The following is a 15,168-nucleotide window of genomic DNA, read 5'->3' as shown; positions in this document are numbered from 1 at the left end:
GCTATATGCTGTGTTATTATATTTGGCCTGTATTTTGTTATTTGTTAATCAAGATGCTCTATAAAATGATCCCTGATGATAGTTAATAAAGTTGTAGAAAGACTTTTTTTGTAGGAAAACAAAAGAGCAAAAGCTAATTTAGCTTTTTCTAAGGTGGTAGAGGAGAGATGAAGACTCAGTTGGTAATAGATGTGTAGCACAGTTAAGCTTAGATAACTGACCGATGGGTTTTCTGTGCACAAGGCAGAATTTATAGCTATGGTATGGGTGCTGCAGTGGGTGGAGGAGGTCAGATTGTGGAAATTGCACATGTGAAGAAATGGAAACTGTTAAGCATGTTTTGATGGACTGCTCCAGCTATTTTATTGAGACAAATATTATGAACATTAAGCCTTTTCTCCTAAAATCAGTAATCGACTTGTATCATTAGGAAGTTTTAAAGGTTTTCTTTTATCTAAAGTTCTGCACCCAAATGGACTACTCGTAAGGATTTAATCCTTGATGTACATTTAGGAAGTACCTGAGCAGGGCAGCAATACGCCTGTGTTGCGTCCTGCCTGCCGGAAATCCACAAAGAAGAAGATAAAGAAGGCAAAACAACTCCGCATGTAGCTAACATTTACAATAAACATTTTTTAGTTGTGCCTCTAACCTGACAAATTATTCCACCTGGAAAATATTTCGTATGAGCAGAGAAGATTTTCTCTAATGTTTCTAATTACATGCAGGCGAGAACAAACAACGCGGGCAGAATTACACTGGGCAGCTAGGTTTAGCCAAAGAAGCTAACCAGCTAGCTCCCATTAGCTGCAATGGCAGCGTCCACTCCTCCAGTGATTTCAGCTCCTGTATTAAGGTCTGTGTTTCTTTGTAGGTCTTTTGAACGTATTTATTTAATGATTTTGAGACACGTAGAAAACAGTGGCGTCTGCCTGCATTTAAAGTATTGTTAAATAAACGCAATAATCGTACAAATTTAGCCTTAGGTTAGATACATTTTTATGAGTGTGGTGGTACTAAAGAAACCGATTTGAATGACTGAACCTTTTCTTTGCAGATAGTGAGATTTTTCAGTATTGGGAAAGGCAGAAGGTGGTGTAATATGGCTAACTGAAGCAAATAGCACATGAAGTCTGTCTTCTTTAGAAGCACCAGTGATGGGAAGAGTTCAGTGATTATTATATGTGACAGGGCACAGGGTCTGCTGTGAACATTGGCTTTTATTGTTTAAGGTGCAAGCCCCGGCTTAGTCTCCCATCTACCTTTTGCTCCTCTGTTGTGATTATTGTTTTCAATCTCTTTCACTTCAGTCAGAAGCAACGCAGGGCTGCTCTGAGGAAAAAGAGGAGGAAACGGAAACGCCAGGCTCTCGCCCATGCTAGAGAACGAGGTATGTGATAGATGTATGAGTCCAGGTTGTGTTGTTCTCATTTGTCTAGTTGCAGTTGTTAAGCAAATTCTTCACCACCTTTTCTCTGTTTCAGATTTAAAAAATGGAGCAAGCCCTACTCCTGGAGAAGAAGACGAAGTAAATGAAGATGGTGAGGATGACGATGTTGCAGAGCAAGAAAGGTAGGGCCATACTGACGCTGCTCTGAAGCTGCTCATTCATTGATACCAGCACAGACCATTTTGCTGCACATGCTGGATGTGTTTGATTTTGTATTTATTTACCTTTAGACAGCGTCTTCATGAAGAGTGGCTGGAAAGAGAGCGGATTGCCCAAGAGGAATTCAGACTGCGGTTGGAGAAGGAGGAAACAGCAAGGAAAAGAAAAGAGGAGGAGGAGGTATAGGGATGGGAATTGACAGGAATTTAGCGTTACTTATTCCGTTATCAATATCAATTATGGATTTAATTCCTTATCGATTCTCTAATCAATTCTCATTGAGTTAGAGAATAAAATGTAGTACAGATGTAGCTAAAGGTATATGAGAGAGCCTCTGAGCCAGACCTTGTCAACTAAATGTTAATACGAGATGGAGATTATTCATACAGTATGGCGCTAACATATTACAATCAACATGACCTGGAGAAGTTTTACGTTGCTTGTGCTGTGCTGTAAGCTTCCCCTCGAGAGTCGCCACCGTCGCTAAGCAGCGTACCAAAGACATTACAGTAGTGCAAATTAACTGTGTGGTCAAATGTTTAAGCATGTTGGAGGCATTTCTCCCCTTTGTTATGATCAAAGCTCTGCACGTGTTGGACCCCCTCCCCCCCAGAAAGGCCCACTGCCTCATAAGAAGCTTGTACAATTCCAGTAACGTAATAATTAACCACCTTGACAGCAGATGTTCCTGGTTCCTTACTGGTTAGCTGATTCAGGAGTTTACAGCGAACACACAACATAACTGTTTTATAATGAGTCAGAGAGGATTAGAAAGATCATTATAAAAATACTCTGGTTTGTTTTCCTATTTTCAGCAGTTCCCATTGACCCACCAAAGCCTCAAAGAACGTGTTCTGATAGATAGAGCTATTTCCCGTTTAGCAGAAGCCTGATCTTGCTTGTTTCATTCAGTCATTATTCTGGTGAACATGACCAGTTTAGTCTAGCTCAGTCCAGCGCACAGCATCCTGCTGCTGTAAATATTGACTGGAGACCCCAACAGATCCATTGTTCTGTTTGAGTAATGGCTTTTACAAACTGCAGTTCACATCAGAATTTTACTGAGCATTTTTAATTATTTACATTTAAAAACACATTATATTTCATTTCGCTGTTGTATGGGATAAAAGCCCAGTACAGCTGACTGGATAAAGACAGTCCGGGCATGATGGCCATACATGCTTGATTTAAAAGAGCTGCATTTGTGGTGAAATGAAAAAAAGGGGGAAAAAAGCATTTCATGGCACCAAAATGAATGGAAATAACAGCACAGTGGAGTCAGTGGAAATTATTTGCAATAAGAATTCCAAATAACTGTCTTTATGTCTTTTTGTGCCTGTAGCGGATGATAAAGGAGGAATGGGAAGCGCAGCAGAGGCGAGAACAAGAAGAAAAAGAGCAGAAGCAGCAGGAGAAGCGAGACAGAGAGGTGATATGGGCTCCAGGAGGATAGAAACAAAAAAGACATATATATCCTCTTCTACATAATCTTGAGATTAAGCTAATGAACCGGCTTAATGTCTCACCCACTGATTGTTTCTTTTGTAACGTGTTTGTGCAACTTTTCCTTGACTGAACCATTTTACTCCTTAACTGAGATACACTCAAAGAGAAAACCCTCAGCTCTCACAACAAGGATGTATCTTTTATATTGTGTTAAAGCTGTGAAATCGCTCCACTAGTGTTGAAAGGATACCTCCCATTAACAACTTTTTTTGTGCCTCTCAGTCTCTGTGAACGTGGTCTTAACCCACAGAAAACAGATATGCTGCAGTTATATTGACTTCTACACATTTTCACCAGCCGTGTCTTTACACCATTTGTAGGAGGCTGTTCAGAAAATGTTGGATGAAGCTGAAAATCAGGTATTCACACACACAAACACGAGTAAAAATTGTCTGTCTTAGCCACAAACCCCCCAAAGTATCATATAGTACATATATACTACTGGTATTCGTCTTTTAATGGGACTTTACTTGAATCGGTTAAATAAAGTTCAGTTAAATGTCATACACTAACAGTGGAAATTCTCCCAAGCCATCATGACTTCAGAAATAAACTTTGAAAATAAATGAGACGCAGAATGATAGTAACTCATTTCCAGTATATTGTATTTTGTAAATGTGTCTGCAGATTAGCAGTAAGTAGGGCTGTTCGATATAACGATATATATCGGATGACGATATAAAAACGTCTCGTTTCATTTTACGCTATTGTTTGTTTCGTGGTGTCGCAAAATAAACTTTACGGCAATATTTTTTTCAATATTTTATGTTCCACATAAACCTTTCACAATAAAGCTCAAGATCCTGTTGAGACTTTTCAAAATAAACTGAATCACGTGAAATAGTATGCAGAGTTTTAACGGATGAGAAGCAAAAAAGAGCCGTCAGATGCTAAAAAATAAACCATAGACGTTAGAACAGGCTTTTCCCCGCAGCACGCCGTGTAATAAATACTCACAAAGAAAACGGCGGCCGTTACAACTTATGTCTAAAAATGTATAGTTTCATACATCGCTAAAACACTCGACTCCAGGTACATGACGCCCAGGTGGAAACACTTCACGCAAGTCGAGCTGCCCGAGATTCACAGAATTTACAGAAAATGTTACATTTTTGTGATTTATATCGTTATCAGACGATAGATGGCTTATATCGGGATATGAGATTTTGGTCATATCGCACAGCCCTAGCAGTAAGACTTGCAGTTACTTCTCAGGAAATGGAAAATATATTTCTTTATTTAAAAAAAATTGCTTTTCTATCAAATCACCAGGGAGTGTGATATTTTTTTTCTTTTTCTGTTTAACCAAATAAAGAGATTTGGAACAGACTTGGTTTAATGACAAAATATTATTTTAATATTGTTAAATGTTAGTATTTGTATTGGCAGTGTACAAATAAAAGCTTTAGGCCTTGTTGTCCAATGTTTTTAAACTCAGCCAGATACTTTCATTTGAGCCTACTGTTCATTTTGATGACTTTTGATGGGCTTTTCTGTTGGTTGGCTTTAAATTTTACTCAAAGTGGTATTTAGAAGCTCTGAAGTTTTTAATTTCACTTGTTTATACCTATAGAAGCATTTAAATTCTTTCAATTCAGTTTACTCTAACTAGTGTCACTGCACTTTGGTGTCATTGCAAACATCTCTAAATATAATAAAAGACTGAAAACTAAGACAGTTTAAATATTGCTCATGGCCTGTCTTACAGCTGGATAATGGTGGCCCGTGGATGAACCCTGAGGCTCCTGTGACAGTGAACTCTGAGAACTTTGGAACGGAGCGTGACGTAGCCAACTGTCCGTTCTTCCTCAAGACTGGAGCGTGTCGATTTGGAGACAGGTACTGATGGGTTTTGGTTTCTTCTGACTTGTTGATAATAATAATTATAACAATAATAATACATTTCTTTTTAGGTGTTTTTCAAAACACTCAAGGTCACCTCACCCAGAAGAGTTAAGAACAATAGGAATAGACAAAAAATCCTATAAAATTAAAAGCAAAGTTACAATAGTTAAAGATCCTTGAGAACAGAGGATTTATGTGAGAAGTGGAAGGCAATCAGAGTGAATAAACTAGTTTAAAGAGGTGCGTTTTGACATGCCACTTATATGCCCTTGAAAAGAAAGCGTCCTGGCAAGGATGACCCCAGACTCTTAATCTGAGGCGAGGGAGAAACTAAGGAGTTGTCAACAAGGAATGAATAGCTGTTACGTTTGGACAGTGAGAAGAACCTCTGTTTTATCACTGTAGTTTGAGAAGGTTGCAGTAGAACCAGGATTTAATTTCCTGGAGGCAAACACAGAGGGCAGTGAGTGGGAGGTGCTGGTAGTTTGGCATGTGGGTAGAGCTGGGTGTCATCAGGATAACAATGGAAACTGATTTATGGAAGATTTGACCAAGAGGAAGGAGATGAGAAAAAAAAAAGGCGGCTCAGGACAGATACCTGGGAGACTCCAGTAATAACTGGAAATTGATGGAATTTGAATTTTTCAGTTGAATGAACGGAGTGCATCCAGTTCAATAGGAGCTAGTCTGTCAAGAAGAATGTTATGTTAGGTTAAATTACACGATGACACTAAAGTGGCCTTTCCCCACGTATTTGAATGTCTTCTCTCTATGAATCCAGATGTTCTCGAAAACATACGTATCCTGCAACCAGTCCAACGCTGATGATCCGCGGAATGTTTAGAACATTCGGTATGGAAGAGTCGCGCCGTGATGACTATGACATTGATGCTTGTTTGGAGCACAGCGAGGAGGAGATGCAGGAGTCCTTCCTCGAGTTCTACCACGATGTTCTGCCAGAGTTCAAGAGCGTCGGCAAAGTGTTGCAGTTTAAGGTGAGATGACATCAAGAAGCTTTCCTCCCGTCATCCTGTCTGTGTTGTAAAACAGACTCACTTATTCCCCCTAAAAACATTTATAGATTTCACCTATTCCTCTCCTCTAATAGGTCAGCTGTAACTATGAACCACACCTGAGAGGAAACGTTTATGTTCAGTTTGACACGTAAGAAGTCACTCAGCCACTTCCCGTCTCTTTGCAATTGAAGTAACACTTCAGAGAAAACACATCATTCTTTGACTTGTTGTCTCTCCAGAGAGGAGCAATGCAAAGAGGCCTTCATCAAATTCAATGGGAGGTGGTATGCAGGCCGGCAGCTTCACTGTGAGATATCACCTGTTACACGGTGGAAGAATGCCATATGCGGTGAGCTACTTTTTAATGCTGACGACACGCACAGTTTCACTTGAAGACATTCCCACAGTGTTTAGCTTGTTTGTTTATCTTCTCAGGATTGTTTGACAGACACAAGTGCCCTAAAGGGAAGCACTGCAACTTTCTGCATGTATTTCGAAACCCTGGGAATGAATTCTGGGAGGCTGACAGGGACCTGCACATGTCCCCTGACCGCAGTGTAAGGGGCAGTCACAGAGACGGGTGGCATTCGAGCCGATCATGGAGGCAGCGTCATTACAGCAGGAGCCCGGTGAGATCGGAGAGATCTGAAAGGAGACGAGACGAAGACAGGCGAAGGAGCAGGAGCAGAGAGAGGAGGCCGTCATACCACAACAGAGAGGACACATGGTCGTCCAGATCCAGACACAGTGACAGGTGGAAAGACAGGCGAAGGAGCAGGAGTAGAGGCAGGTCAAGGAGCAGAAGTAGAGACGACGAGCAAGACAGGCGGAGAAACAGAAGTAGGGACAGAGAGAAGGAGCATAGGGGTAGAGATCAAGAGAGAGACGGTAGAGGAACGAATGACGTTGCTCACATGGGAACGAGAGAAAAGTCGAGAAGTAAAGAAAGAAGCCCCAAGTCACCTGATAAAAGTAAGAAAAAGTCTAATGATGACAGCAGCACACATCGTCGCCACAAACACTCCAAAAAGAGCAAGAAGAAGAGCAAGAAGAAGCACAAGAAGAAAAGCCATTTGCCTGAAGAGACAGCTTCATCGGGAGAGTCTGAAAAAGAGGAGTCAGGGGAGGAGACGGTGGAAAATCTTTCAACATCAAGTCCCGGTGGAGAAAGAAATGAGATGGAGCCAACGCAAAAAAACAGTGAAAGTGAATAGTCCGAGGAAATGTGAGGTGACCTCACTGAAAATATGTTCTCTTTGTAGCGCACACATTTTAAAATCTACAAATCAGATTTTCTTAAAAATAACTTCTAGAAATGTGTGCACACTGCGATACATCTCCGCCTTACCGATCTGGATTTTAAATGAATAAAAAGGGATGCATTGCAGTTTGTGAGTCCTGAGATCACTGTATTCTGATGCGTTAATCCAGTTTAAAATGCAATGATTTTAATGTAGTCAACATTGGCACTTGTCAACACCTTTTGTGTACATATGTGAATATTTTCAAAATGCTCATTGTGGCACTACATGTTACGAAAAATATAAAAACAAAAAACCCTTGCTTTTTGAATACATTTATTTTTAATATCTTTCAAATATAAGAAAAATGTGTTGTCAGTGTTTAATACAAAAACTGATTTCTTTTGCACAAATCAAAGTTTGATAATACGAGTGTTCAACGACAACAGTTTTGATCTTGATAAGGAAAAAAAAAAAGACTTCCACACAGTTTGAGATGAGTAACTATTTAGAAGTTGTTTCCTTGCACATTACAATGATATACCTGATATCTGCAGTTCATGTTTTTATGTTCCCACTCCATGAAGAAAGTCATGATCAACATGTCTGGGTAGACTGGAGTAATTCCATAATACTGGTTTATTGTAGCCAAATAATTCCCACATCCAGTGACATCAACCTGCAGTTATAAATCCCTTTTTTTCTGCTGTTTTAGCCTCCTATAGACACCACTGAGAAGGTAAAACACAGTGTTCTTTGGTCATATGTTAGTCTTTAAGAGTAAGCCAGAGCTATATAATACACAAAATAGTGGTTTTATCTGGGTCACTATCCTAACCTAATTCAGCACTAAGGGAGGAACTGGACCTAAGATATACTTTCAGAGGCTTTTACAAACCTCAGTGTTATTTTTTTTTTTTTGTAAGGACAATAAGTCGATGGTCAAAAACACTACAGAAATACAGTATAGCAAACGTAACACTAGTTACACAGAAACCACCCACATATAGCAAACAATTAGTCTGGAAATGTGAATATGAAATTTGAAGAGAACAATCACAGAAAATAAACCTGTATTAAGCGTTAACACAGACAATGATTATTAAATGTGTAATTTTAGTTACTGGGTTCAGTTTAGCCATGAATAAGTGATTGTAACAGTGTCTGTGGTTCCCTTAACAGCACTGGCCCCAGCTGGTGGCTTTGATGCATTGCCATTACATATGAGCATGCAAGATAGGAACACTGGTTGCTTGTTCACTCATTCAGTCCAACCCTTGTACCTGAACATTTTCAGATGAATGTGTGTTTTTTTTTAACTTGTTAAGCCACTTAACACTGACTGTGAGACAATTAGGCATAAAAAGGTATCATGGGATGAACCAGCATCATCTCCACATGTAACAAAAAACTATGCAAAGGACCAATTTCAAATTTTATCTTTAAGCACTAGGAGCCTGTAACCCCGTAAAAAAACAATTTTTTTTTTCGCCATTTCTTCAGTTGAATCTCAAAAATGTCAGAAATAACAGCCTGAAGTACAGAAAACTGCATTTTTGCAGCAACAAGTCAATTCCCAAAGAGCTGTTATCTTGGCGTGGTGTGCAGTGGAGCCTTAAAACTGAGGAAACTGGACAAAACGATTTACAGCAACATCTGAAGAAGAGCTTTAAATGTCCTTTCAGAACTATTCCTGAACACTAGTTTCTTACACAGCTGGTTTAAGAGAGTTCAGGCTGCAGACTCAAGATGATTAGACCAAACAGAATTTTTCAGGCTGTATTTCCACATATGTTTTTACATGTTTCAATAAACCACTGCACCCATATTCAATTTTCCTAGCAAAGCATAAAGAAATGAGGGGTAGCTCAAGATTTTTTGCAGTGCTGTATTTTCATGATTCTTTGCTATGTGATGGTAAAACATGAGAAGCACCAGCTGCAGACAACACCTTAACAAGCACTTGAGGCCAAACATGTACAGCTCTGCAGTGGGTGATGATGGATTATCTAATGATGCTGGAGTTCATGTCGGTGCTACATTGTTCTCTGTGGAGTTTTAAGTTAAGGGAGTGAAGTACGCTGAGTGCTGCTGAATACAGTGAGGGAGCTTGCACATAGGGAACACATCAGAACCACAGTTGGCACTACACTGAAAGGACAATACAGGATAGTACAGTACAGAATAATACAGTACATAGATGGTGACCACACACACACAACACTGACACGGTAAACAGGAGAGGACTTGGTCGACACACGGAGGTGAGAATCAAACAAGGCAGAAACACGTTGATCTATGTCAGCCCAATCTCTTCTAAAACGCTCCGTGGTGCCTCAGCCTCCTGCAGAAGAAGACAGACAAGTGCTCTTTAAAGCTGTTATGTCAGGTTTTTTAAGTACCCCTTACAAAACATAATTAATAGTGCATGAGTCATAATTGCTAGCTGCTGAATCTAAGATGGGAACAGAAGGGCTTGACAGTGAGTTAGGCATGCACAGCCAGTCCTTCTGTTATAACAATAGTACTGCATGCTTTGCTTTAAATAAATCAAAGAGCACTGAATCTGTCCACTGGAAACAGCCACCTAGGCAGAATGTTCTTTAGTGCACTGGCACAAGAGATGGAAAGAGGTATTAATCAAGTCCTGCAGCCTAAGAATAAACATGATAGCAGGTGCAGGTGAGTGTAAGATGGAGAAAGCCAGCCTTCTGTTTGGATCAACACTTGAATTATTGAGTAAAATTAATTCTATTTCCACAAAGTCAGTGCTCCAGCAACCAACAGAAAGTTGCTGAATTTTGGCAAATGTTTCATTTTGAAAGGATTTATGTCTGTTTTTGTTTCAGCTTATCAAATGTGAAGAACTGCTAGCTTTCCTTGTCTTAGTTGAAAAGATAACACCTTTAAATTTTTGAAGAAAACAAAAAAAACCCCACAAACAAACAAAAAACAAACAAACATGATAGGTTTATCAACACTTTGTCATTGCAACCCCCTGTTCATAGTTACAAGTCAAATGGATTTATTTATCTGCTAAAGAAGAACTGAGCGTACCTCCTGCAGCAGGTCAGCCTGCTCGATGGCCTTCAGCACATTCTTCTTGGATGTTTCCTGGGCCTCTCCGCCCAGCAGGAACTCATCCAGGATGAAGTAAGCCTTCTCAAAGTTGAAGATGATATCCAGCTCGCACACCTGAGAGTCCACAAAACAACAAATAGCAGCAGATCAGAGGAGACACTGTCCCTACTAAAAATCCTTGCAGGAACATTTTTACAGATTTCCCCTTCTGATACCATCGATCAGCATGTTATGTGCGTGATGTTGACACGACTTACGCTGCCAAAATATTTGTCCAGCAGCTCCACGTATCTGTGGATGATCTCGAGTGTGATCAGCTCATTATCCTGATCCTCGACGGCACAGCAGAAATACAGGCTTGCATATCTAGTACACGAAGAAAGAAGATATGCAAAGCATCAATATTTGCGACATCAGCAGTATTAAGTAATGCATTATGACTGTTAAGTGTATATTTGGTAATAAAAGTCAGTCACAAAAAAAAAGAAAGAAAAACAAAAAGCATAGACACCAAGCTAAAATGTCTCATGTCTGGTCCAGAATGTGATAGAAAGAGAGAGCATGCAGCGATATCACAACCCAGCAAGTGTCTGCAGGGCATTTAAAAATGGGCAGGAAGTTGATGCTGAGATAATACACTAACAATCTTTTCTTTTGATACACTTGTTCAAATGCTCCGTAGTGCAAATATTTGATCAGACAATCACATGTTATGAATACAACACATTTAGGCCTGTGTATTGAACTGCATGTGTGTGTATAATACAGCACTATCATGTGGCTGAAATGTTTGTTTGTTTTGCCTTGATAAAGTGGACATTTACATTACTTAGCAGTCATATGTTCATGACAAATCAGGCAATCTCCCCATCTACTCTGTACTCCATTTTTTGGCAGTTATTATTTGAAAAGGAGGTGTTTTTGGCTTCCACAACACACCAGAAGGTGAGCTCTAGATGCCAGAAATCTCAGTGCCTGACAAAATAATCACTGAATCACCAGCTCCCATTAACCACCCCAACAAACCACCACAGATTTACCAGTGATGCAATGAACCAAACGTTAACACATCCTACTAATAAGATCATACCCTGACCTAAAGAAATTACACAACAGTCGGAGTGAAGCTTATCTGGGCCATTTACAGGTTAAACATAAATGCCTGAAGTCAACGATCCTCTTCCTAATGGTTTTTGAAGGTTTCAACCACACCACAGTCATCATGAATTCGGGAACTGAAACTACGCAGTTCTCTTCCTTATAAACTTCTGTTGTCATGTGAACAGTGTTTTATCCAAGTTAAAACACCTCTCCATGAGCCAACTCCATCTGCTGCTGAGACGCAAACTGAAACAATGAAAAAAAAACTAGTATGTGCACCTGGAAACTGGCACTTCACCAGTACCAGCCCTTATTATATTGCTAACAAGGAGGGACAACCATTCAGGAGCCGTCAGACGAGAGCCATTTTGGCCTGACATGAACAGTACACTTGATCAGCTATGATACAGCGAGCAGGAACGCGCTGACAGGCCTGTCAGAGTCCACATATCAGGCACCACTGTTTCACCCTGGAAGAACTGTCCGCATCCCACATGTGCCAATATGGACATCTCTTGGCAAAGCACTCAATCCTGACTTCCCTAATGAATTTCTATTTCAGTTTATGTAAGTCACAAATATTTTTTCACACCGAATTTACTTTTTTTCCTGTTTATTTAAGTCACAACTTGTAGTGCACGGATTACCGCTTCAAAATATGGCAACAGGTAGTCTGGTGCTGCTTGAGGCAGCAGGGGAGAAGCGAGAGGGAGTCTAATTACACAGGTAATTAATGTTGGGAATTACACTCTCTCCTTTAGGTGTAGTGTGTTGGAATCCACAACCTAAGGGAAGAAGCACTGGAAGGGAGTGGGAGTTTGCTCCCACCAGTTGGGGATTTAGAGGAGCACGCATCTTGCTTTAATTCCTCTTACTACTCTCCTCCCTCCTGAGGAGAACCGACGACTGGCACACTAAAAAACAAAATCCCAATAAATAATTTTTTTGACCATTTCTCAACTCAAGTGAACCAATACAAGTTACTTTGTAGAAAACAAATGGTGGTGCTAATAAGCATTACTTAATCTTTAAGGGCAATATTGTGCTGTTGCATTTGAGGATCTGATCTACTCTTACTACTGCACCAAAAGCTGAGCGCAAATGCCACCTGTGATAGAAAGGGAGAGCGTGCAGCGGTATCATAACCCAGTATTTAAACTTGCATTATACACCTACCTTTTGTACACAATCTTCAGGTCTCGCCACTCCAAGAAGCTGCACATTTTGGGCTTCCTGGCCAGTATAGTCTGGACCAGATCCCTGGAGATCTTCTTTCTCTCCTTGTCTGACAGAGGAACATACCACTTCTGCAGCCGCAGCTTTCCCTGCCGGCTGAACAGCAGCATGAACTGCATCTGCGGGAGGAAGTCCAGTTATACAAGAGTGAGATAAACACCGACTGAAAGAGTTATTTGAAGATGAGAGAGAAAGATGAGGAGAAATTAAAATAGCTAGAGGAGGGGGTGCAATCAGCAAGCCTGTGGCAACTACTGAATAACACGTTGGCATGGTATGAAACTTTGAATCACCCAGTTGACTTAGTCACAACAATAAGGAGAGACGTCCAAACAGGAAATACACACATTCTTGACAATGATAACACGACCGCCTAGCCGCCCGTTAAGAATATGTCCAACTTATTATTTTACGCTGAAGAGGTTTTAATACAAAGTTGCATTAGCTAATATCAGCTAATCTTAATTGACGGCCACATAATAACATCAACAACGCGTCTCGTGTCATTTGCGCCCCATCCTGCGAAGGGTTATCTAGCTAAAGCATGCACAAGAAGTAAACACCAGTCTTTACCTTCGACCAAAACGTGAAGATAATCACTTGGATGACTGCTAACTTCACTATGTCCCAGCGAAATACACAAACAAACCGAGTGAAGAAGCTGCTTCTGTGTATCTGCGGTTTAGCCCCTCACCCAGCTTGTTGCTAAACTAGCTAGCGGGTAGTGGTCGAAGGTAAGCAGCGATTGAGACGGCTGCGCTGTGATTGGTTTAAAAAGACACAGCTCTGAAATTTGATTGGATTAAAGATTCCGTTATTCGTTACGTTATTACAAGGAAACAGCAATGGCTGCCTGTGGGTGTAAAGTGACCACTCAGTCAAATTGACTTCTTCTTGTTCAGTAAAGAGCGTATATTAATCCAAGTAACTGGTTTCACGATATGTGTGTGTGTGTGTGTGTGTGTGTGTGTGTGTGTGTGTGTGTGTGTGTGTGTGTGTGTGTGTGTGTAATTTTTACATTTTTGATTTTTGATGATTTCTTTGGAAATTTTCTTTTTTCCAGGGTTTAATGATTGTACGGCGTACATCTTTTATTACTTTAAAAAACTAGAACTGGTGCACAAGTTTGAATTTATTTTGAATTACTCAATTCCACACAGGGTGGAAAGTATACATACATGTTCACATACATACTTACACCCCCACTAATATCTGGTTATCCATTTGCCAGTTGCAGCTTGACCAGATGCGTTTGGTTGCCATTAACAAGCTTCAACAATGCGGCATTATTTTGGCTCGATATTTGACCACTCTTCTCGGCTGAAATAGTGGAGTTAATTTAAATTGGTTGGTTTCCTGTCACGGATCCAGCTTTTAAGCATAGTCCACAAATTTTCAAAGGGGTTGAAGTCACAGCTTTGGGAAGACCGCTCTAAAAGGATAATGTTAGCTTGCATTATTCATTTCAAAACCAGTTTTTATGTGTGTTTGGGTAATTGTCCTGTTGGAATACCCAGTTGTGTCTAGCTATTGATTTCACTATCTGTGACTACATCCTCTTTTTAGTTTTGACAGCATTTCTAATAGATAATGGCAGATGGCTTGCGAATTGAGGCTGCAGTTTGGGGAACTGTTTTGCCTCAGAGGGAACTGGTGGTGGCTCCTGAGCCAGGCAGATCTCCATGTACTAATGACAAGTATATAAATTGAAAAAGGAAGGGAGGGTCAGGCACACAAAATGCAGCTTGTAGTGTCTGGGGGTCATATTTAGACAGAGATCCAGAAGGGAGGTGTATGGAGATGTGGTCCCAGTCCTGAAATTCAGATAAATTTTATCTCCAATTGAGGTGAAGTTGACGAAGTTGGAAGTAGTCCTTCTTCATTATTCCAAAATGGCTTCAGAGTATGATGCTACCACCACCATGCTTGACAGTTGGAGCAGTTTTCTGTAAAACATGTTTGAAAGGGGTTCAAATCCATCATCTGTCTCTGTCTTTCTATGTGGAGTTTGCATGTTATCCTGGTGTTTGTGTGAGTTCTGGGTACGCTGGCTTGCAAATTAGTGGCTTAAGTTGATAGGTTATTCTAAATTGCCTACAGGTGTTATGTGTGTGTGTGAATGGTTTTCTGTCTCTGTGTATCAGATGGGTGAGCTGTCCAGGGTGTACTCCACCTTGTCTTGTGGCAGATGGGATAGACTCCAGTCCCCCCAGAAAATCCAAAATAATTATGAACTTGTGCACCCAATTCTTTTTTTTTCTTTTTTTCTTTAACAGCCATTAGAGACATACACTATGCAATCATTCCTGGAAAAACAACTTTTTATGATTTGAAGAAATCATAAAAAGCCTCAAATTACCATGAAATCTTTTGACCACATATTTTTATGCATTTAACTATGTATATTTAAATTAAATGCTACTTTTAACTGTTCTTTACTTTCCCTGATTTTGAAATCAAGATATACTGGAGATACATTTACTTGAGTACTGGACTAAAATACTGAATCTGCACTACAGCACTGTAATATAGT

The 15,168-nt window shown here is 40.1% G+C and overlaps 2 protein-coding genes across 2 annotated transcripts; one reads left to right on the top strand and one right to left on the bottom strand.

Annotated features, from left to right (window-relative positions):
* The first annotated feature begins 567 nt into the window (after nt 1-567).
* zrsr2 (zinc finger (CCCH type), RNA-binding motif and serine/arginine rich 2) lies at nt 568-7,556 on the top strand. Its single transcript, XM_006780425.3, has 11 exons — nt 568-856; nt 1,311-1,390; nt 1,485-1,572; nt 1,681-1,789; nt 2,952-3,038; nt 3,436-3,474; nt 4,824-4,954; nt 5,742-5,955; nt 6,069-6,124; nt 6,216-6,325; nt 6,412-7,556. Exons 1-11 carry the CDS (start codon nt 813-815, stop codon nt 7,188-7,190), a joined length of 1,737 nt encoding a protein of 578 aa, XP_006780488.1. The 5' UTR covers nt 568-812; the 3' UTR covers nt 7,191-7,556.
* Nucleotides 7,537-13,386, bottom strand: LOC102776720 (AP-1 complex subunit sigma-2-like). Its single transcript, XM_006780426.2, has 5 exons — nt 13,209-13,386; nt 12,576-12,754; nt 10,556-10,664; nt 10,275-10,412; nt 7,537-9,561 (listed from the first exon to the last, which is right to left on the bottom strand). Exons 2-5 carry the CDS (start codon nt 12,752-12,754, stop codon nt 9,514-9,516), a joined length of 474 nt encoding a protein of 157 aa, XP_006780489.1. The 5' UTR covers nt 13,209-13,386; the 3' UTR covers nt 7,537-9,513.
* Nucleotides 13,387-15,168: the final 1,782 nt, after the last annotated feature.

This window comes from Neolamprologus brichardi, chromosome 1 (genome assembly GCF_056152115.1).
Source record: "Neolamprologus brichardi isolate AB-2024 chromosome 1, ASM5615211v1, whole genome shotgun sequence".
NCBI lineage: Eukaryota > Metazoa > Chordata > Actinopteri > Cichliformes > Cichlidae > Neolamprologus > Neolamprologus brichardi.
This window is presented reverse-complemented; position numbering and strand designations above follow the sequence as displayed.